Genomic DNA, 24,380 nt, shown 5'->3' with positions numbered 1-24,380 from the left:
CTGCACTGGGATGTGAGTGGAGTGGCACTGTGTCCAGAGGCCAGCAGAGGTTATAGGAGGTCACAGAGGCATCAGCAGGCACGGCCTTGCAGTGATTCACACCACACTCAGTGCTTGGTTTCTGATCTTAAAGCAGTGTCTCTGTTGAGCTTTCCAGAGTATTGCATAACTAACTGCATTTCAACAGGAAATCTGGGTGTCCAGACCCACACAGTTTCACCAGATAAAGTTAAGAACCTACACTGAGAGTGGTAGAAATATAAAACGTTACCCCTGTCTCTCTGAAAACCTGCCCGTAAAGGAGATGGGCTTTACCTGTGAAGGGGTGCAACAAACTCACCTGGCTCAAGGTCTGCGGCCTCTGCTTTTGCACTGAATCCATCTCTGATCCAAAGGGCATCAGAGAAAGCAGGAGGCAGGAAATGGATAGTGGGATTAATGTTTGTATATATATGTTAGAGGGAATCAGCTTGTTAATCCTGAACTTGGTCGTTTAAACTGCTCTTTGAGTTTATAGTCACATGGAAAATGATCCCTTTTGATGTAGTAATGCAGCATTGATTCGTTTCCCCAGTCAGTTTCCATCTCCAGTAATTAGCATAGGGCAATGCTCTAGGTGCTGACACGGTACAAAACACACATTATCTATGCCTTATATATTCTACTTTGGGGGTTGTAATGTTTTCAGAATTGATTTTCATATCATTTTCGGTTATCACATTAAGCCAGTAAGCTTGGAAACCATTGTTTGACTTAAGCTTAATCTCTACAGAGATGGGTCTTGCCACAAAAAAATCTTCTGCAGAATCTTACAAATGATGTGGATAGACCGAAACACTTCTCAACCACTGCTCCCGTCCAGAAACATCCCAGTTATATTTTTAGTTCATACTGCATTTAGGTCATTGCTAAATGTAAGATAAACACTACCCTAAACCAGAACAGTATGTGGTCTTCACAAAACAGGAAGGCTTTGGTACATTTTTTATTTTATCCTGAGACCCTTTGGCCTCTAGAGTAACTGCTGTTGGAGTAACAGAATTATTGAGGAAATTCTTAGAGCTGACCTCCATCCTTGCACACAATGCCTTTAGTAAAAAATAGTGTCAGAAGACATTGAAGTTCTATTTTTATTTGTCTTAAGGGAGGAAAAATAGTAGTAGATCATTACGCATTTGTTGGATCTCGGTCCTGACCAAACCAGCGACGAGGGTAGAAATCCAACTGCTCTAGACTTGTAGGAGAATTATAATCCCAGGATAGCACTTTTTTCAGCAGCACTTTACAAAATTACCTTGATGCATTCCGACAGGTCAGACAAAACTAGCTGAATTACCCGCCTCACATCTGGAGCACCAGTTTGTCAGATTATTCTTTTTTCTGACCCAGAGATGGGACAACTGGGAGGCATTTTAAAGATTTTTATTCCATTTTCAGTCTCACGTGAAGGGTGAGATGGTACAGATGTTACAATTTACACCATCAAAATCAGAAGCCAAACTATTTCCTAATTACAGTACATTATAATTGTTTCATGGCCTATCAGCTTTTGCCGCACAATGCTGTTAATGCCTTAAAGCCAATCATCTAAGATTACCCCTCCTGGGCCCTACTACAATGCATCTTTCATACATCTATTTCTCCAAACTATCTAGTCTTACTTGCAAGGCCATCCTTTGAAACTTGTTTCTAGTTCCATTTCTCTCTCAACAATGTCTGCCCTATTGTCCGTGGTGTTTCTAAGTCAGCATTTTTTATCTCAGAGTTTGCATACAGATACATACTATGTTACAGATGCATACTATGTGAGCCTACCGTCAGGCCTCGAGAATTTGCTACGAATCCATTTTCCACACGCATCCACGGAGCTAAAACTCTGTGCTTCATTCCGCAGAAACGAAAATAGGCAGCTTTGGTGTCGCTTTGTTGCCTTTATTTGCCGCTGGTTGTACTTTGCACTTAACCCCGGTGCCCTCTTCCCGAGCAGGCATTTTCCGGGAGTTTGGCGGCGCCAGGTGCGTGCACAACATCGTGAAGTACCCGCAGTGCCGCCAGCACGCCCTGATGATCATCCAGCAGCTGGTGCTGTCACCCAGCGGAGAGGATGACATGGGCACCCTGCTGGGGCTGATGCACTCGGCCCCACCTACGGAGCTGCAGCTCAAAACCGACATCCTAAAGGTAGGTGAAGGGTTCTTCTTTTCAGCGCTCTTGCTCCTGAGGTGTGGTTCCAAGAGAGAAAGCTCTGAGAAGGGCATTGGGTTGAGCTGTACTGCACGTAGATTGACTCTGGAGTTGAAGTACATATATTTGATCTATGTTTTTGTATTTTTTTACCACCTATCCACGGTAGGCTGTGTGGATTTATGTATTTTAGTTCCTCCGAAGGTTCTGATCCAATCGGAACTGGAGATGCAGGGCAGGGAATATGTTTTTAGCATCATCACTTTAGTAGATCGAAAATGAGGTTCTACAGTTAGGATAATTTGTCCTGGTGGGGTCTTACTCAGTTAAAAAAAAAATTGGAATATGTATGGAAAAAAAGGCAAGCAAGTGGCACACATTTATTTTCAGCGTGGCTTGCATTTTCTGTGGCATCTTATTTTAGCAATTCGTATCTATGAGTGCTGAAATAATTAATATAAATGCAAATTAGCATGTTCACAGTAGAAGATAAAGCTGAAGAACTTGCTTGCTTAAGCAAAATAGTGGAATAGTAAGAAAGTAAGTCTGGGACTGGAGGAAGAAGGAAAAAACCTCTTGTCTGTTTCCTGTTGTATTAGGTGTTTTGTTTGCTAATCTAGACCCACAGTTTCTTCTCAGAGTTGCTAACATTATTTTTTAAAATTGTCAAAACACTGATTTATTTTAGGGTAGGAAAGCTGAGGCAAATAGTAGAAAGCAAATGAGTCTTAATGGAGGGAACTCAGACATGTAGGTTCATCTCTGTTCAAGGGAGCTGTAGTATTTCTCTGGCAGATGAACAACTTCATATTATTCCAAAAGACAGAAAGGACAGCTTGTAGTAAAATTATTCATTTTATTGTGTAATGCCTATGAACATCTTCAGTAATTTTTGAGCATGTGTTATTCACCATACTTAAGAGGAGAGAAAAGATATTGCAGTTCCCCAGAGGATTTTACAGAAAATCAGGATTTCTGTCTTTCCCTTGACCTGTTGTACTTGTCTTCCATTGGTGCTGTTCTCAGGAGTTTTGGTTATGGAACTGACAGCCCAGAACAGTGTGGGGATGTGTCTCTTACTGTTTGTTCAAGTTTGTCAGGAAAGGAGATACTGCCTTCAGTGGAATGACAGTTTTGCTACTTCACTACCCATCTTCTGAGTGCTTAAAAAACGCAGCCTGATTCTGAAGAAGTAAATTTTGATCACGGAAAATTCCCCCCGGCCTATTTTTCTGTATCAATAACGTTTTTCTGTTGTTAGTGATGCTTTCTGTAGGGAGACTTTTTCTTCTATATTCACGTGTGGGTTAAACTTCCAATGACAGGTGGTTTTTGTTTGTTTTTGGCTGTGTGGAGGGGCTTCTCCACCCCCTGATTTCACAGATGAGTATTATTCTCTACTACCTAAGCTGATGTATTTTCTGCTGTTTATACCATGACTTTGCATTTATTTGTTCACCAAATAAGTTTTTATCCACTTTTCTTCCTCTATGGCTTATTTTTGAATAGAAACTTTAAAATATAGTCTCAGTCTCAATTTAGAGATTTATATAGGAAAGCTAAAAATAAGTCGGCTTATTTGCCTAATTTTTACTGCCTGAATTTGCTAACTCATTTGTTATATTTGACTGCTGTTATGGCTTTGTAGCTGCCAGGTGCTCCTGCATTGTTGATTTCTAGGAGACTGTTAGGATGCTCCAAGGCTTGGATTTCTCATTGCTGCAAGAAGTCATTTGCCTGCTCTTGTTTGAAATATTTTGTGAATGTGATGGCAGAAAAGGTTCCTTTCTAACAGAGATATTCTCCATCTTGTCACTAAGAGAATTACCTGGCAATTTTGGGTTCCATTCTGGGTTTGGTCAGGTCTTTTCTGTTGGAAGGTAATTTCTTGTTTCTAAATAAGGGGCAACGTTCTACCTTTCCCCCTGCTCTTTTTCTTTCTTCGGTGAACTTTTTGAGTATGAGAATTTGTAGTACAAAGTTGATCTTCAGAGACTTACCAAATTCTGACAAATGACACGAGAAATTTGCTGGCACGACAGCGTTTCATTTACAAAAATGTTCCTGCCTTTTCCCAAGCCATTTGTAATGCTGCTGCTCGTTGTTGCTGTTGTTTCCCTCTTTGATTGTTTGTTTTGTCCACAGGCCCTACTCTTGGTGCTGAGGGACAGTCACCGCACAAGAACTGTCTTTAGGAAAGTCGGTGGGTTTGTGTACGTCACATCTTTACTCGTTGCCATGGAAAGATCTTTGTGCTCACCACCTAAGAATGGCTGGGAAAAAGTCAACCAGAACCAAGTGTTTGAGCTGCTTCACACCGTGTTCTGCACATTGACTGCAGCGATGCGCTACGAGCCAGCCAACTCTCACTTCTTCAGGACAGAGATCCAGTATGAAAAACTGGCAGATGCTGTTCGACTACTTGGCTGCTTCTCAGACTTGAGGAAAATAAGTCCCTTGAATGTCTTCCCTTCAAATACACAACTGTTTCAAAGACTTTTGGATGATGACCTAATATCCCTGGAGTCTGTGTCACCTACTCTAAGACACTGCAGCAAGCTTTTTATTTACCTCTACAAGGTAGCAACAGACTCTTTTGACAGGTATGAACTTAGCTTTTTTTTTTTCCCTTCCTTTTCTTTCATCTTCTCTGCCTGCCCACGACAATGTTCCCCAAAATAGTTCTCTTCAGATGTCTTCAGTGCAAGCTTTTGTATTTCCATTTTAATCTATTTCTTTCTTCCCTCACTCCACTGAGAGGAGGAGAAGGTGTCAACATCTGACCTTATAATGACTTAGCTTGTTGGTGTTCTCCACGGAGTGCAGCATTCTCTCTGATGTTGGATGATTTTGTCGTGGCAGCAGTTAAGATAGAGATATCAGTTCTCGGTTATATTTGATGTGTTGAAGCAACCTGTTGGTTGAAAGGCTGACAGATTGCATTATCATCATTAGAACGACTAGATTTTTATGCTTTAGTTAAGTGAAATGAAAATTTGATTGTTGAATGTCATATCTTACCTTCATGTTTCATTTGATGTGGAGCTTTAAGGTACAATGCCATGATTAATTTAGGAACATAGGATCATTTAGGTTGGAAAATGCTCTTTAGATCAGGTCTAACAGTAAATTTGGCACTACCAAGTCCACTGCTAAACGTGTCCTTGAGTGCCCCATCTACACATCTTTGAAAGACCCCCAGGGATGGTGACTCAGCTACATCCAAGGGCCTCCTGTTCCCACGCTTGATAACTCTTTTGGTGAATTTTTTTTTCCAAATATCAAATCTGAACTTCCCCTGGTTCAACTTGAGGCCATTTGACTTGCCTTTTGGCTAGTTATTTGAGAGAAGAGATGGACACTACTGCTATGACCATCTCTCAAGTAGTTTTAGAGACTGATAAGGCCTTCCCTGGGCCTCCTTTTCTCCTTGCTAGCACATAATACTGACTGGATTTGCTTGTTCTTTAAAGTTCTTAGGTAGTCTGTAAATTATTGGGTTTTCAAATTTAACTGGGAGACACTCCCAGAGTTAAACAACTAGAATTTAAATTATAATAAGACTCAAAATGAACAGAAAAGTGTCTTAAAGTTGGTTCAAAATGACGGCAAAACTTTGTGAAGTATGTATTGAAGATTGGCTTGTCTTAAAGTAGTTTTTGCCCACAATTTAAAGGACACGAAACACAGACCTAAGCTTCATATGTGGGACCTTGAAGCTCTTTATACCCCAGCCTTTGAATTCATGTGATCCTGTTCTAATAAGATGGGCCATCTTGCCACCAAAGCACTAGATCTTAATGCTTTTCTCTTCTTTAAAGAAAATTTAAAAAACTAGCAAACCAACCAAAAAACTTTTAACACACACACTCAACTCTCACACACTCACCAAAAAGCTAACTTCAGAAATCAGTTTATTTGATCTCATTTTAAAGCTTTATTAAAGCATTCAGGTAGCTGGAGGACAATTTGTGTTGAGAATGTGTTACTCATACTGTAGAAGTTGACACTGGCTAACAGTAGAGAATGAAGAAACAATAGGGTAAGTAAATCCCATGGTGATGTTGTATAAGATGCCACATTAAGTCCCTTTATTTTTTTTCCTGTTATTTTCAGTGATTTTTTTCCTTCTTTAAATCTTCTGTTCATCATTCATTATTGAATTTACATTAACTTTATTTCTAACCCCTGTTGGTTATACCTAATTTACTGAAGCTTTGCTCTCTCCTCTGAATTTCTGCTGGTGAGCGTTGAAAGACGTTCTGCTTTGCTGGTATCGGTAAATCTCAGCAGAGCAATGAAGAAGCAGTGCAGAGTCACAGCACAGGACCTGTGCACACTTTGCATGTCTGTGTGTTCACCCGAGGCTGGCGTTCACTTTGTCCTTTGTCATCCGCGTTGTTTCTGGAGGATGGAACCAAGAAACGATTTTATTGGTGCTTTTGTAAGACTAACAAGCTTATGGCCTCTGGTTTCTTCTCTAACCTCTCTGTCCTACCCCTGTCTGTTTTGTCTGTAGTCGTGCAGAACAGATCCCTCCTTGCCTGACAAATGAGACTTCTCTCCCCTCTCCTTGGGGGACGCCAGCTTTGTCCAGGAAAAGGTACCGACCCTTCAAAGAGAAGCTGAAATCGTTTCTGATTTTTTCTCTCTCGCTGTTGTTTCTTAGTTTTGGGGGGAGGGATGTTTCTCTAAAGTTGCTATTCTGAGGAGAAAATTCTGAGAATTTTCACTTGTGTGTTTGCTGGATAAGAAAATGTAAAGGCATGTTTCATAGTGAATCCTAGGCAGTGATGAGATGAGAGATGTCTCCAGATTCCCGTAGCACTTAAAGTTAGGCTTGTGTTTAAAAACCAAATAAAGAAATGATCTAAGGGAGGTATATATGACACTCTCAGGAGCAGTTCAAAGACATTCAGTCTATGCTAGTAGATCAATGAATACAGCAGGATTTCTTTTTTCCTCACTAATTTTTCAAGAAGGCTTACTTTTGGTGGAAGCTGAATGGCTTGTACAGGTGCTCATTTGTAAGTAATTGCAGAGAATAAAACATAAAGAATGAACCTGTCAGTACTTGACTACCAAATGATGTAGAGACAAGCAGAATTAAAAGGTTTGAAGAGAAAGCACAAATGTCTCAATTCAGAAATCCAAGCACCCATTTTCACTCCCAGGCTACAGTCTTTTCTCATGCATCTTAATGTGTCTGGTAGATTTTAATTTTTTTTTTTTTTTTAATAAAGGTTACTGTCTGAACACTGTTACTTACAGGCTTGTGCGAATGCCAAAAAAAATTCCTGGAGTCCCCAGGGAAGGGAGCAGCCCTTCACTATCAACAGATGTAGGTTAGCCAAATTTGCTTTTGAAAGCTAAAAAGGCATTTGAAAGTCACAGGGATATCTGAGATGCAGGTGCCACATGTAGAAGATCATTCTTGAGTGGTATACTGCTTAAGATTTGCCATCAAGCTCCATGTAAAATACTTTGCAGAGGAAAACAACAAAAGATGCTTTTGGAAACTGATTTGAAAGGAATGCTTATAACTAAAGCAGTTTACTAAAGAGAACCTTTTTTCTTTACTGAGTGATGTTACCCAAGTCATACCTGGGTATTCTACAGGGAGTGGCTTGGAGGAAAGCACCTTCCCAGTAACCCAGAATGTTTTAGACTGTCACTTCCTTTCTTTTCTAACATTGAGGCATTTAAGAACAAATGTTATCGTTTACAGAGAAAAACCTTAGCTGCCAAAGTCTTTTCCCTGTCATTTACTCAGAAGAAATACGTAAGAAAACAGTGTTTCCTGTGGAGACTCTACAGCTTCAGCCCTGCATTAACCTCTAGTGTTGCAGCTTGCCCATCCCTTGGCTACATTTTGCTGTACTCCCAGGTGTAGCTGGCAGGGCTGCTCAGGTTCACTGAATTACTCAAGCACACAGATATGCAAAGGCTTGCAGCAGAACACAAGCAGTGCCTGTCAAACACGAGCCGATTCCTGGGTGTGATGAACAAGAGTGCCAGATGGGTGGCTGATGCAGCCTGGAAATTAAAATATAAATACTATATGAATATATATGTTAGGCTATATATATATGAATAAATATGAATAGATATGTTAGGCTTCCCTCGTTGTTTTGGTTTTTTGTTTGTTTGTTTGTTTGTTTGTTTTTGGGGTTTTTTTGTACTACTGAAAATGCAAGCAGTTGCTTGAAAACCTGAGGTAAAGATTGGGTCGTTATCCCTGTGGGGTGCTTTGAGCAATTCAGGTAAGCTCCAGTACAGTAATATAGGTACTTGATGGGGTTAAGTGCCTTTGAAATGGATTTTCACAAACAAAAACGCCCTTTGAGTTGTAACAAGGTGTGTAAGACTCAAATTAAAAGTGGACAAGGAAAAATGATCATGCTTGCCTGGGTGACTTTAAGATCCTTTCTGAAAAGCATGTTTTAAATAAAAAAATAGAACTAGGCTTTCCAAAAAGTCTGTTTGAACAGCTGTCTGCTTTCTCACAGCATCATGTTTGTCATTCCTCGTGAATTCAGTGCCAGTAGCTGTGATTTTTCTGCTTTCAAAAATAGGCAGCTTGGGGTTTGTAGACCAATATTATTTTTTCTCCTTCTAAATGTCAGATACAGTCAGATTCTGTCAAAGTTGACTCTTCCCAGAGAAGTGTTTGCTTTTCTCTTATTGTTTTCTCTCTCCTTTGCTTTGCATCCCTGGGATCTCCCTTGTTGTTGTGGCCTGGTTTTCTGCCATTTGACTTGTAAGACAGATGCCTGAGAGAGAGCTCTCTGTTGTTTGGCTAAAAGAGCAAACAGACACCGTGCGCACAAATAATTCTTACAAGCAAAAACAGCGCAGTTCCGGTTTCTCACGCAGTCTAGAACAGTTTTGGGTGCACTGGTATGCTAATATTCTCTCTCAGACATGTCTGTCGCTTCTCAAAGCTGTATTTCCCTGCAGAGTGCTGCCCTGCGAGTGTTCTCCTTGCTGGCAGCAGAGCAGGTGGGACTCCTGCAGCTTGTGTTGGGATGGCAGTACATGGCTGTCCTCCCTGTTACCTGGAATGCATTGTTCTTCCACACCTGTGTCAGCTGAATCAAGAACTACAGCTTTTTCAACTCCTGGATTCTTGCAAATTTTGGCAGAAATAAGCATTCTCTTTTTTTTTTTTTTTTTTCTTTTTTTGGGGGGATATTTTGGTCCTTTCAGGGTGAAGTAGAGAATAGACGGTAGCTTTGACTTTGCACTATTTTTAGCCATTGTTTTTAAAAAGTTTGGATGATGATCACTCTTGAGGAATGATATGCAGAGGGTTCATCTGCAGTAAATCTAACGTATTTCTTTCCAGATCAAAATACTGTTGTAATTTTCATCAAGAATTGTAGCTAATTATATAACTAAAGTTATATTAATAATTAATCTTTCTTCAATCGTATTTTTTATTAAATTAGACAGATTAGATGTACAGATGCATGTCATCTTGTGTACACTGCCTATTCCCGTTATCTGCTTCTTTTCTTCTTCCTTCACAGAGTCATGTAAGAATGTAGAAGCATGGCTAAGTTAATTTATTGCAAGTTTTACCCTGACCCATGGAACTGTAACAATTAATATTTTGGAAGGATTTTGTAAGATCTGTTTTCTTTTTTCTGTGTAGAGATCTTTGCAAACCTTTTTTTTTTTTCCCCTTTTGAGTTGATACAAGTAGTCCTTATATGGAAAAACTAAAAATAGAAGATATTTTAAAATTATGTGGCAAACTTTCAATAATATGTGCTTTAAGAAGATAAGTTTTCCTTAGATTGCTAACAGGAAGCCTAGTCTGGACTGTTTGCCTTTTCAGTTGTATGGAATGTTGCAGTCAAGGTGGTCTGAGATCAGGATCGTATTTGTGTTTGTGACTCACACTGAGCAATGGTTTTGTTATGCTCTCCGTGTACTACCATGTTATAACCTCACAATTTACCGAACAAGGTGAACGTGATAGTGTAGACCAGTGTGCTTAAAAATAAAACTTGTACTTAAAAGTGGGCAGAATGTCTTAAGGAATGGAATTTCACTGGCCTGAGGAGAATTCTTAAACATCAATGGATATTTAGGTTTTTTTAATTGCATCTTGTACAACTTGCATTGAGCTGCTCAAGGTGACATTGGAAAGAGGCTGCAGTTTTCTCCTTGAGGTGAAGAGCAGTACTTTAGGATGCATGAGAAACAGCTGCCTGTGTTTCAATCCCTGCAGTAAAGTCAGTGCAGAGGCTTGAGACAACATCTCTCTGTGACAGTATTACCAGTTGTTACACTGTTCTTAATTCCATTTCTTTTCAAGAGAAACAATGAAGCCTTCCTTACCTTGTAGATGTTTCCATAAGTGGTGGGGCTGACAGAGAAGTTTAGAAAATTAATGGCTTAAGGGTTTGTGAAAAACACTAGAAAAATTCATTTAGGGAGATCTTTTTGTTAGCAGTTGGTTTCAGTAGAATTGCCGTATTATTTTCTGTTTCCTGTAAGCATTAGCAGAATGAGTAAAACATTGGTAATTTAATTTTTCTTTAAAAAACACTCTTTAGAGCAGTACTCTTGGGTTGTTCAGGTGCCAAGTTTTTGCTGATCTGCCATAAAGCTTTTCAGTAGGAGCCTTTTTATTGGAACATTATTTATTGAACCCATTTTCCAGCCAGCACGAGAAGATTGTGCTGCGCTCCCTGTTGTCCTGTTTTAGGCTGAATAATCCGATGTCTCAGCCTTCTCCCACAGATGTGTTTCTTGCTAGAGGATTGGGCTTGGTGGCTGTGTTTAGGGCAGAATTGTGTTTGCAGCCTTCCTCATCTCCCATCTATGTCCTATTTTTCCCAGGAGAAAGAGATTGCCTTGTTGGAAGTGTCTAAAGTGTGAGGCACAGTGAGTCTCTAAATCTTAACTTGTGTTAGGGTCAGGGTTTGAGTAAATCTCTGTCACTGAGAACAGAAGAGAGGAAATACCTCTTTCAACTGATTTGATAAGAAAATACCCTTTTTGTTTTGCTGTTCAGCTGTAAAACACAAGGCAATGTGATCATCAAAAACAATTTTTACACTGAGTTTGTTCTATTTCTTCTTACAAATAAGCATGTATGATAAATACAGTGGGCTATGGGTGATTTGCGTTGGGGTTTTTCTGAGTTTGTGTTTTTTTTTTTTCTCATGTGGGGATTTCTTGTGTGTTTTGGTTTTCTTTTTTTTGTGGTGAGCATGAATCTTTTGATCTCGCTTTTGCTTCTGAAGCACCATCTTGAAAGCGTATGTTCAGTAAGCTTCTCATGCTGTTTGTGTGTTGAAACCCTTGCTGAAAGAAGAGTGGCATCAAGCTGATATCTCCAAGAGTTTCGATGAAGAACATGTCTGCGTTCCTCAGGACAAGTGGTTGCTTCTAAGTCAGTGTGTCAAATCCTCTTTTCCCTAGATCAGACTAAAGCATCTCAATGTAAAATCAAATTGCCATAACAGTCATGGAAGGACTAAGAATATACAGATTGCTGGCCTGAGTAAACACTGAGACCACCCTTCTATTCCCCTAGGTTGATTAGGGATGGCTGATTTGTGATAGCACATTTCATAATTGGTTGTTAATGAAAAGCAGATGGAGATACACATATCCAGAGAGCAGGAGCAGTGGTAGGTCACTCACTGCAGTTGTTGTGTGCTGCCACTGCAACTAGAGTAAAAAGAGGGAGGCCATAAAAACAAATTCTTAAGCTCTTCGAACCACATAGAGCCTTGGGAAGACATTTCCAAGTTCAAGAATAGTTGAGAAACTGAAACCTCTCCAGGCTGTCTTTAGGGAAACATGCCCAACAGGTTTAAGAAGAGGAATACTTGTTCTGTCCTAACTGAGGGAAGAGGAAGCAACATCTATGGGCCAGTAAAATTTTAGAGCTGTTTGAAAAATGCAGAGCTCATAATAGCTGGGTGTTGTAACCATGGGCTGTTTTCTGTCCTGCAGGCACGCATATCATTCTGTTCCAACACCTCCTGTTTGCCCTCAGAAAAACATAGCTGATGTGAAACTCCAGACAGGACCCACGTCCATACAAAGCTCTGATGCAGTCATTATTCACCCTGGTGCTATGCTTGCAATGCTGGATCTTCTGGCCTCTGTTGGATCAGCTACACACCCAGAGGTAGGGGAAAAAAATGCGTGGTCTGAAGCTTTGAGGGTGGCTGGGGAAAAGGATGGCTGTGGAAAATAGGAAAGTTGATGATGTCCTCTCATTTTGTGGTGAAAAACTAATATATTTCACAGGCTGAGTTGAATAACTGGTGGCATAGAGGTCTGATAGGAATTGCTTTTTTCAAAAGCTTTCTTTTGTTTATCTCTTTTAAACTCTTGGTAGTAATCTAAGTTTAAAGAAAGGTCTGAAGTGGCTATCAGATAAGCTTCCAAGCACTGTGATTAATTCTTGTTTTCCCTGATGGATCAGGTATTAATGCATAGTATGAAGAGGGCACAGCACTGAACATCATAGCTCAGGCTGTACACACTGTTTGAAGTAGCTGGAATATGTTTGAGTTCCAAAGTTGTACGAACCGCTTTGTACAATTCCCTATCCAAAATGCCTGCTGGTACTTTGTACGTGAAGGATTTGTTGGACATTTTTGGAGGTTGCTTATGTCTTGTTTGAAGACATCTTCCCTGAAGAATACTTTTTACTTAAAAAAAAAGAAACCCAAGCATTCTGAAAGCTTGCAAGAATTACTAGATTCCTCTTTCTTGGTCTCTACTGGTGATAAGTGTGGTAACTTTCTGTCTTCATGACATAAATTTGACAATTATGTTGCATATGTCTTCAGGTTTGTGGAAGTTGTGGTGGTGGGGAGCAGAATGAAGCCTGTATAGGAGTAGTAGTTAATAACCTGATACACCACATAAACACTCAAAAGTCTATGGAGCTGATGGGATCTGCCCAAGGGTGCTGAGGGAGCTGGTGGCAGTGCTCACAGAGCCACTTTGCATCATTTACCTGCAGTCCTGGCTAAATCAGGAGGATTACAGCTAGTTGGAGATTAGTCAGTGTGATGCCCATCTACAGGACTGGCCAGGAAGATCAGGGGAACCACAGGCCCCTCAGTGTGACCCCAGTGCTGGGGAAAGCCATGGAGCAGATCATGGCACATCCCATGCTGCAGCATGTACAGAACAGTTGTGAAATCAGGCTCAGCCAGCATGGCTTTGTGAAGGCAGGTCCTGCTTAACTAACCTGGTCTCCTGTGACAAGGTGACCCTCTTGGTTGATGAAGCTGTGGATGTTGTTTACCAGACACATTAGTAAAGCTTTTGATGCTGTTTCCCACTGCATTCTCCTGGAGAAACTGGCTGCTCATGGCTTGAGTGGGTGGACCCTTTGCTAGGTTAAAAAGTGGCTGGGTGGGTGGGCCCAGAGCGATGGTGAATGGAGTTACCAGATGGTCACCAGGGCTCAGAACTGGGCCAGTTCTGTTTAGTATCTGTATTGATCTGGATGAGGGAATCAAGTACGGCCTCAGTCAGTCTGTGGATGGCACCAAGTTCAGCCAGAGTGTTGATCTGCTGGAAGGCTCTCCAGGGGGATCTGGACAGGCTGGATCGATGTGCTGAGGGCAGTTGTGTGAGGTTCAGCAAAGCCAAGTGCTGAGGCCTGCTCTTGGGTCACAACGTGCCCAGGCAGTGCTCCAAGCTGGGACAGAGTGGCTGGAAAAGACCTGGGGTGCTGCTCTGCAGTATGAGCCAGCTGTGCCCAGGTGGCCAAGAAGGCCAGTGGCATCCTGGCCTGGATCAGCAATGATGTGGCCAGCAGGAGCAGGGCAGGGATTGTCCTCCTGTACTCGGTACTGCTGAGGCTGCACCCCAAATCCTGTGTCCAGTTCTGGGACCCTCACTACAAGAAAGACATTGAGGTGATGGGTTTGTGTCCAGAGAGAGGCAGAGGAGCTGAGGAAGGGTCTGGAGCACAAGTGAGGAGGAACTGAGGGAGCTGGGAGTGTTCAGCCTGGAGAAAAGGAAGCTCAAGGAGGTTCCTTTTCTCTCTAAAACTACCTGAAAGGAGGTTGTAGCAAGGGGAAGGACAGTCCCAACAAATCAAACAAGTGATAGGGTGAGAGGAAATGGCATCAAGTTGTGCCAGGGGAAGTTTAGGTTGGATATTAGGAAAAACCTCTTCCCCAAAAGGGTTGTTAATCACTTGAATGGGCTGCTCAGGGCACTGTTTGAGTCACCAGGCCTGGAAACCTTCAAAAGACACGTCGATATGGCACTTGGGGACGTGGTTTAGTGGTGGGCTAGGCCATGCTGGGTTCAGAGTGCAACTCAGTGATCTTAAAGGTCTTTTCCAACCTAAATGATTATGTTTCTATGTTAAGTTTACTAGAAATAGCTTAATAATCACAAAAATAAAAGTTCCTAGTTCTCTCTAAGCTGGCTCACTTTGCTGGTGAAAAGTAGAGCTTAGTTAAACATTCTTACCTGAATTATTTTCCTTGCCCATAGTTCTGGTAATCCTTTGTCAAACTAATTATACCCTTTTTTGTATAGAGTGTTTCTTTACACAGACACATGCACACACGCCCTCTGAAAACACACTTTAGAAGTGCATGCACTTCTATTTAAACACAGTTAATTTTCTGTATTTATTGCTAACGGTCATTTCTTTTCTGTTACTATGTATAAAGCCTTGCTTTTATTTCCCTTATTTATTTTATTTATTTTTGCACTTTCTCAAGCCCTGTGCTGTTCTCTTTTTCAGCATGCGCTGGATCTCCAGCTGGCAGTGGCCAACATCCTGCAATCTCTGGTGCATACAGAGAGAAACCAGCAAGTCATGTGTGAAGCTGGGCTCCACGCACGACTCCTGCAAAGATGCAGCGCTGCTCTGGCAGATGAGGACCACTCCTTGCATCCACCACTCCAAAGGATGTTTGAAAGGCTGGCCTCCCAGGCTCTGCAGCCCATGGTGTTGAGGTTAGAAGGACAACCCTGAAGTTCAGTTGGTCTGAGCCCTGCAGCCTGCACTGTCCCTGGCTCGCTGTAAATGGCTGGCAGTGGTAGAGAGCCTTAGTGACCTCATGTGGTAGTGACAGCACACCATCCCGTTTTATTTCTCATCAAATAGATTGACTCTTGACACAGAGAGACTTCTGTAATGACAAGACCACTGCTACAGGTTTTAAACTGCGAGAGGCTGGATTTAGATTAGATATGAGGTAGACATTTTTTACAGTGAAGGAGATGAAACACTGGAGGTGGTTGTCCAGAAAAGCTGTGGATGCCTCCATTGGAATAGATCAAGGTCAGGTTAGGCAGGGCTTTGAACAGCCTAATGTAAGTGAAGGCTGTACCAGCCCACAGCAGAGGGCTTAGACCAAATGACCGTTAAAGGTCCCTTCCAACCCAAACCGTCCTGGGATTCTGTGATCTCAGCTGTGAGAGGGAATTTAATTGTATTATCTCCTATGGATCACTGGCTGGCTGACCTGCAGCCAGGAGAGCTGCTTGGCTCCCTTCAGGGACATGTAGCTGTGTCAGAAGGGATTCTGCAAGGAGCCCTCTTGCTGGTAGTCACATTACAGGGACTAAATCTTCCCTAAGCATAGACACTGGTAGCCTGGGTAGCTCTAGAGAGAGATACCAGAGTTATCCAGAGTTGATAGCTGTGAAATGATTCCCCCAGCCAAATGGGACGCACTGGTAAAACAAAGCTGAGGTTGCTTACTTCAGCCCATGATCAGCCTCTCCAGAAGAGTTCAGCTTGCTGAACACACGTCATCAAATGCCCTGATGTTCCCCTGCAGCAGCCTCCTGCCAAGATTTTAAGTGAAGAGAAGGGAATTATCAAAATTGCTTTGTTTTGTGATGAATTACTTTATCAAAATGGCTTAATTGTTTAAAATAGTGTCAACTTTTGAGAGCATGTGTTCCAAAATGAAATAATTTTGAATGGATCAAATATGTTATGGATCATAATTAGGCATTGGTTTATTTTCTTAGTTAAAAGTCATGTTTATTGCAAGCAATTACTGTCTTTTTTAAAAGTGCTATTATATTTGGATGCCACTATAGGCAAATAAATAGAGAAAATTACTTCCGTTTTTTTTATTCTCGTTCTTAGGGAATTTTTACGTTTGGGAAATCCTTTGAATTGTGGGGCCTGGGATAAAAAGCTGCTGAAACAGTACCGAGTGCACAAACCGAGCTCATTGAGTTTTGAACCCGAAATGAGAAGTAAGTGCTGAAGTGCTAAAAATGCTTGTAGAGAATGTTTCACTTATGTCCCCCGATTGCATACCTATTTAAAATTTTAGATAAGCATCCATAAAAATCTGACTTTACCCCAGCTTTGTATGAATGTGAAATCATCAGAACAGTTGTACTGGAAAAGTTCTAAAACCAGAGGGAATGTAGTACTTATATTGAATATATATCCAGCAAGGTAATTAAAGGTTTTTATTTTAGGAACTTTACCTGTTGAATATGGTAGTAGTTTGTTTTTAAGTCTTGAATAGGTCCTGCATTTGTAGTTATTTAAAATTATTTTTTCTCAGCTACTTTCATGTCCACATTAGAAATCATTTTATCTGTATAGTATCTCTCGTGGTTTCAGTAAGGTGTCAGATGAAATAACAATAGAAGATTGAGCAGTTATCCAGGAGTTGTAGAGCTTGGGAATGGCTATTCATGTAGTATAGGAAAGTCTCAGTAAATTATAATACAAAGAAATGGTTGAAAAGTTTCCAAAGCATGAGATGTTTATTTCTGTGTGTCAGCTTGGTCACTGTATGGCTGGCTGTAACATACCATTAAAAATAAATAAGTTGAGATTTTTGACTTGTTTAAAAGAAACTAGAAAGTATCTTTGATGATGATGATTAAGCATTAAATCATTAAATAAAACCAAATTGACTGAATTCATGTTATATTACCGTGTTCAGTAAATTTTAAAAGAAGGGAGAGGAAGAGACTCAATTTATCTCTTGGCCAGTCCTTTATTTATTTTTATATATATTTATTTGCACTAGGGTATTATCAGTGGGAAAAATAAACAGTGAAAATCATGAAAATGTGAGACTAGAAAGTTTTTAGCCTAGGAAAAAGAATGCAAAGCTACCTTCTGAATACCACATGTTATGTTAAATTGCCTAAGCTAAATTTACTGAGCTGTTCTGCTTACTAAGAGCTCTGAGGCTTCTAGCTCAGAGTTACTTTATCTGAAAAGCACAAAGCAGAATTTTCCCTGCCTGTTAAGTCAGGTAGCAGGAATGCATCTGAAGAGGAGCCACTGCAAAAAGGGCACTGTGCTGACATTAGGTATTGGGAGGGCTCTTGGCTTTACCACCACAAACTTTCCTTGGCGTGTTGCACAAGGTGCACATCTTTCTGCCTTGGTCGAGCGTTTTTCTGATCAAAGCAATGCTGCCCAGCTCATTGTCTTTTGAGAAGCTGAACTAGCTGACAGTGACTGACAATCCAGCTATTTCACTGGACTTGAAAGGTCCAAATAAACAGCCTGAAAACGCCTCCCCTTTGCAATGCTGTCTTGTTTCTTGGCGTCTCCTGTAGATAGCATGGTGACCTCCACGGAAGGTCTGGGTCCTGACAGCGTCTTCGGTGCGCATGAGGATAGCCACTATCGGATAAGCAAGAGCCTGCTCAAGCCGGCAGAAGGGAGCACAGTGCCCCTGACCAGAGTCAAGTGTTTGGTCTCCATGACAACCCCACATGATATCAGGCTTCACGGCTCATCGGTGACGCCGGCGTTCATCGAGTTTGACACGTCTCTGGAAGGGTTCGGGTAAGGTCCCGCCGTGCTCTCGAGTAGCGTGGGCACAGCGCGGTGCTTGCTTTACTTCCTTGTTGTGCTGGCTTGAAGGCAAAACCAGTGAGAGACTCCAAGTCAGAAAAAACAATTTAATAGGAGAGGAAAAAAAGTAAAATAAAATAAAACACATGCAATGGTACAAAAGATCACTGACAGAGTCAGAATACAACCTGACACCGTGGTGGAAGCAGTCCAGATGAAGTGGTCTTGTTGAAGCAGTGTTCTTGCAGAAAGGTCTGGCAGCTCTTGTCCTCTGGGAATCCAGTGGGTAAGGCTGCCTGTGCTGTCCCAAGGCCCAGATTATATCCAGGTGGGAATGCTTGGCTCCTCCCCCTGGGCGGAGCATCTCACAATGGACTGATATCATTTTATCAGTTTTGCAGTGGGTCCTTGATTGCCCATTAAACAGAGATAGCTCCTGGGGAGAGTTATCTATGAGTCATGCAGGATGGCATTGATGGGCCATTAACAGAAGATAGTCTGGAGGGAGGGGGCACGGGAAACAGTGGTGCACAACTTAGTTTCAACGTTTCATGTAGATGGTGATAGAATACATACTTTGGGCACATTTTACATTGTAACCTAGGACACTTGTTCTCCAGAGGAGTGCTTGTCATTTTTAATAGACTGTTTGCAAGTAAGGCACAAATGAACTCTTTAAAGAGGGGAAAGGAATGCTTCAAGTCACATACATTTCCACTTTCTCGTTCATTAATACCTTGATTAAAAAAATGCTTGCTTGCCATGTGTGAAAGTGAAAAGAAGTAAGTATGTATCGTTGATAAGACCCTTTCAGTTCTGAGTTTTACATCCTTTTTAAAACAAAGGAACACAAACATACCCTTGAACGGTTGCTGGGATTTATGTATGATATTTGGATGGCACAGAGTGCCCCACTCACGTTCTGAGACCCACTTAAAACTGCTGGAGAACATGAAGATGTGAAAGTAGGCAAATCAGAAAAACAAATAAAGCAGACAAGGCAGCTATGATGAGTTCAAATAACTGAAAAAAACCCAGTATTACTAACTGGAGGCAAAGTCTGGATATCATACTTAGCTTTTTTTTTTTTTTTTTCTTTTAGCACCACTTACTTGTTTTTCTCTCTCTAATTAAACACCTGCTGAGTGAGGCACTTTATGAGGATCATGTAATACAATTTAACTGTTCAAAAGATGAAAACATGACACCATTCTCAACATCTGTTAAAGGAAAATGTTTGGTCTTTTTGGTTATAAAAATTGAATAGAAAAACCTGAATACTTGGGAGCTCTGCTGCTCTCTACATTCTCTTTTCAGCTCTGCGAAGCAAGGATGCAACTCCCATTTTCCATCTAGCCTTAATATCCAATACAGTCAGGGACAAACTTTTTATTAAACCAGTGCTACTCTAAGCTGTGTTCTACATCCTTCATAAGAAAAAAAAAAAAAAATTGTCTGGACCTAAGAACTTGAAATAGGCTGGCAAAATGAATTTTCATTGTGTTTGCTTCATGAGATTTGTGGGTGCTGGTAACATGTCCAGAAGTAACTCACATAATGCAACTGTGACTTCTTGTCACAGCAGGTCAACTAAGAATGCTTCTATAATAAATTTAAAAAAACAAAACAAAACAAACTTTTCTCCTTATATTGATTTCCATTGTGTCCACAGCATCAGTGGCTCCTGTAAGGACCAAACATATCTAAGTTGGTGGAATATGATGTTAGTGTGAGAACATACTTTCTCAAGAACAGAATGACATTATCTGCAGTTGCCAGATCCTTTGACTGTTTAGCTAATCTGGTCTCTTTAGAAGTTCCAGAACAACTCAAAGGCTGCTGCAAGATGCAGGTGCCCATAAGGGAACATCTTAGCCTGTGGAGCCTCATAGGCATGACTCTATACCTTCATACCAAAGGCATACACTGCCAAAGCTCTTTGTGCTAGAGATAATTTAGATTCACAATGAGCAATCTTGAGAATTAAATCCTATTTTTCATTACTACATAAAGTCACAAAGCATGTGCGCTGATGGTCTGTTTTCCTAAGCTTTTTATTTTGTACTGAACTCCACTTACATTGACTTCCATAAACCCCATTGTGTTACTGGTGTTGTGTTTAACAGCTGCCTGTTCTTGCCAAGTCTGGCTCCCCACAATGCACCTACAAACAATGCTGTCACTACAGGACTTGTTGACGGCGCCGTTGTGAGCGGAATTGGAACTGGTGAGTACTACAGTATGACTGGTAACAAACAGCTTTGTGTCTGATTTTGTTCTCTTAGACTTCTTGGTCAGCTATGAACTGAGGGTATGGTGTTGGACACTGTGCACTCACACTCCAGAACTTCTTGTGTCTTTTTTGTGTGTGTGCGTGTTCCCTGTTGCCCCCAAGACAGTGAAAAGCAATATGAAATATAAAAGTGCGATTGCTTTAAAATGCAAAGCTTAAAGTAGAAGGTTAAATTGTAATCAACCAGGGGGTGTGAATAATAACACAGATGCATTAAGGAAAAAGTTGAGGTAGTAGTGTGTAGAGCATAGGAAATGTGGAATGAATTGTCATGCTGTGCTTGCGAGTTTGTTCTGCTGAATCCTTGACTGCATTTATTACAGGTGTAGTTGCACACACCATCACAAAAGCCCCATCTAAATTGTTTGCTATCACTTTTATGTATTGTTGTAAGTTATTCACCCTACAGGAACCTGGGATGCTGAAGGATTAATTAAACATGGTCGCTTAGTTTAAAAAGTTGTTAAGTCTAAAAACTAAAGTGAAGCCTTACTGCAGTAAGACAGAATTAGTGGGAGCATTCTGGGATATTAAGTGGAGTCAAATGTGTGTGGTAGAGAGATATTCCCCCTAACAGAGGCTGCTTCAGCATCTGATGAGAAAATATAGCTGGTATTAGCTGAGCTGATGTGAAAAAAGGAGCAGGATCAAGTAGGTGTCCTGAATACTACCTACTGCAGCCATGTAATGGGCTTTCTTTTTTATTTTTAGGTGAAAGGTTTTTCCCACCACCATCTGGTTTAAGCTACTCAACTTGGTTTTGTATTGAACACTTTAGTACACCTCCCAATAACCATCCTGTGAGACTGCTCACTGTAGTGCGGCGTGCCAACTCCTCAGAGCAGCACTACGTCTGCCTTGCCATTGTCCTCTCGGCAAAGGACCGCTCACTGATCGTTTCAACTAAAGAGGAATTGCTTCAGAATTATGGTAAGAGTTGTGCCACATCCTCAGCTAATGCTGGCAATGTTACAGGCATGCAACAGCAAGTTTGTTTTAAACCCAAGATCCAGAAGAATTGTGTGCTGGAACTTTGATTGCTGCTTCACCAGTTCCTGATGGGTTTTGACAATGGAAAAATGCAAAATGTAAACATTAATTAATGGGGCTTTTATACTTTCCAAAGAAGATTCGATGTCTGTATATAAAAGAAAAGTTTTTGCCAAAACCCCAGGTATTATGTATTCAGGGGAGAAATTATGTAATTGATTTTGAAAGGTTTTGCCTTTGATTTATCTTGTGTCGTTCATTTTAGACATCATCTCTTGAGGTCTTGAGGTACAAATTTTAACTGTCTTTGCTTTGAAGAAGTTGGAAGTAGTAAACTAATAGGTTGAAGGCTTTTTCAGTCTGGATAGTCCCAGTACTGGAGGGTTTTTTGAAGGTAATCAGTCATTCATTTCATGTTTTAATGCTGTGGTCAGTTTTCAGAACAGTTTGTATCTTCATTCAGTATCTGTGACCAAAGGAGGAATTACAGGAGCTGTAGTGAAGATCTAAGTGAAACTGGTGATACAGTGAATTTCCTAGAGAGCTATCAGTGCACTCAGGGGCTTGAGGATAAGCTGTCTCCTGTCTCCAACCTTGTCCTCCATTGGAGCCTCCAAAAGTGGCTGGTTTTGGCAGGCTGCTACACACTGAGTCTGTGGAGGAACTGAGAGGAGTAGGGCAGCCTTCTGCCTGTTTCAGGCTCAGCTCTTTGCCAGACCAGCCCAAATGGTTGTCAAAAACCTGTTCCTGCCTCTGTTCTTGACTTTTGAGTAGGTAGCACTAATAAAGAATTTATACAACTGTTGTTATTAAAAAAACCTCCCACAAACAGCTAAGCTGACTGCTACCATGAAAATAAGGAATAATCTGTAAGCAGATATTCACGTCGTTAACCGCCGCAGTCTCTCTTAGTAGAAGTCAGGTTGAAAGCCTCAAACTTGAGAGCTGAAAAGCCACAATATAAAGTAGGAATTAAACCTCCTAAATTACAAAGATACTGACAATGCTTTCTTCCTCAGAGGACCAAATTCTTAGAGAATGAAGTGAGTTTATCTTCACACTAATTGCTTTAGCCTGCACTGAAGCTATAGTTCATATGGTTTTAGTTTAGGAAGCACCTATAATCAAACTCGCTCTAAGAGATGGGATTTGAAAAGGCTTTGTCAGAGAAGATCTGAAGGTGTCTGAGTATAAAGACTGTTTTTTAATTGAGACAGGACACTTTGTTTCACTCAGGTGCTACCCTGTTGTGTCTAAATCATAGTTGGTGGTGTGCTGTTGAGTGCTGAGCAGGTAGGGACCTGAAGAACTGAGACTGGAATTGCTGTGCACAGCACATGGATTGGCAGTGCTGACAGTCTCTTGTAAGAATAAATGGAGTGATTTAAGGACCCTTCTTGGGAGCAAGAATTGTGCTCAGAGATGTTTGGCTGAGAAAAAGAACTTGAGATTATTTTTGTATCTGAACATTAGTTCTAAGCGCTCGGCTTTTAACGTTTTCCTTGTGCTGTTTCTAAAGAGATGAGTGTTCTCCCTGTGCAGGCAGCCGTTGTGGTAAGAGGATTAATGGTTTCTTTTCCTTCAGTTTGAAAGAATGAACAGGGATCTGGAAAGTCCATGGTTTCTTTTGAAACATTCCCTGGGTTCGGGGGGATTATTTTTATCTTCCTTTTATTTTTTTTTTTCCCTGTTGGGATGGCTTTTAAGTAGAGTAAGGGTCATTTATGTGAGGCAAAAGCGGGAATAAAATGTCAAGGAGTATGGGTATCATCCTTTCCACAGTATGAGAAAAGTGAAAAATAGCACTGTGGGTTTGGGGAGACATCTGTTGTTCCTTGGTGACTGCTGCTGTAGAAACTTCTTTAGGAAAACAACAAAAGATTATCCTGTGACTTGTGTGGCAGCGTGAGAAAGTAAAAACTTGAGCCAACCAGTAACTCCAGCTAAAATTTTGAAGGGAAGGGAGAAAGGTGAGAAGTAAAATACAGTTGTCAAAAGTCTAAATATATCCTGAGATTTTTAAGCTCTTGTGACATTTCTGCTGGTACCCACTAACCGGTGCTTTTCCTTTAGTTGATGACTTCAGCGAGGAATCGTCATTTTATGAAATTCTTCCCTGTTGTGCCCGATTCCGCTGCGGTGACCTCATTGTGGAAGGCCAGTGGCATCACCTCGTTCTGGTCATGAGTAAAGGCATGCTGAAGAACAGCACAGCTGCACTCTACCTCGATGGACAGCTTGTGAACACTGTTAAGGTAAAATAAATCTTTCGATCCTCGTTTTTACTGGTTGGAATGATTTATCTCTCTCTGTGCAATAAAAAAAACCTTACAAGGAAAAAAGAATAAAATAAACTACTACCACCACCCTGTCTGAAAACAAAGCCCCCAACAGAACAGAAAAAAGCCCCAACCCATGGAACAAAACAAAAAACAACAAGCAAACACCACATTTATTTGCAAAGGTCAATACCTAATTTGTTTGGTGGAAGAAATTGCAGAGAGCAGTGAAGAGCACTGTGGACCTGTCCACTGAGCACAAAATATTCTCAAGCTGTCACAGATATCTAAACATCATTTGACATCTGACACACGTGGGCTTTAAGGGATAAAGCATAACCTGGTGTGGGGTTTAAACTAGCTGATGGTTACTGTACTGCTGTAGGTAAAACAACTTGTTGACTTTCAAAGTTTATCTCCCGGTGTTCCTTTTGCAAGAGGAGGACTACAGTAAGTGGTTATGCTGACAGCTGTAATACAGGAGTGTTTGTCTGGCCATCTCTCTGGCTGTGCATGTCTACATTCAATAGCTGCTAACAGAATTTTTACAAGGTAAATAGAAAAAAGCCTGTGAGGTTAATACTGTCTTTATATATTGGCCAGGATCTTACTCACGTATTTGTTTAATTGTTTGAAAAGTTCTGCTGAATTTAGTTCATCGCGTTTGCACTTTAGCTTCAAATTATGTAATTTTCAAAGGCTGGGAAAGGAGAGATAGTGCTGATTTGAGCACCATGCCTTTACAATCAAGATACAGCCTCTTTAGGCACAGAATTCTCATGTTCTCCTCCTGTGTTTCCATACACACCTTCATCTTTTGATAGCCGCT

The 24,380-nt window shown here is 41.0% G+C and overlaps 1 protein-coding gene across 11 annotated transcripts in view; it reads left to right on the top strand.

The window, feature by feature from the left end:
- Window positions 1-24,380, top strand: part of WDFY3 (WD repeat and FYVE domain containing 3) — a 154,081-nt gene that overhangs the window by 78,043 nt on the left and 51,658 nt on the right. For 9 of the 11 annotated variants that reach the window (XM_058420815.1, XM_040065491.2, XM_040065490.2 and 6 more), the window contains 10 exons: window positions 1,988-2,181; window positions 4,330-4,787; window positions 6,704-6,787; window positions 12,163-12,340; window positions 14,939-15,153; window positions 16,301-16,413; window positions 17,749-17,980; window positions 20,116-20,216; window positions 20,994-21,212; window positions 23,346-23,527. In XM_058420815.1, coding sequence (XP_058276798.1) covers window positions 1,988-2,181; window positions 4,330-4,787; window positions 6,704-6,787; window positions 12,163-12,340; window positions 14,939-15,153; window positions 16,301-16,413; window positions 17,749-17,980; window positions 20,116-20,216; window positions 20,994-21,212; window positions 23,346-23,527 — 1,976 coding nt within the window. The remainder of the gene's footprint in view (window positions 1-1,987; window positions 2,182-4,329; window positions 4,788-6,703; window positions 6,788-12,162; window positions 12,341-14,938; window positions 15,154-16,300; window positions 16,414-17,748; window positions 17,981-20,115; window positions 20,217-20,993; window positions 21,213-23,345; window positions 23,528-24,380) is intronic. The other 2 variants (XM_040065489.2, XM_040065487.2) reach the window with 1 other exon arrangement.

Source organism: Hirundo rustica, chromosome 5 (genome assembly GCF_015227805.2).
Source record: "Hirundo rustica isolate bHirRus1 chromosome 5, bHirRus1.pri.v3, whole genome shotgun sequence".
In the NCBI taxonomy this organism is placed as follows: domain Eukaryota; kingdom Metazoa; phylum Chordata; class Aves; order Passeriformes; family Hirundinidae; genus Hirundo; species Hirundo rustica.
This window is presented reverse-complemented; position numbering and strand designations above follow the sequence as displayed.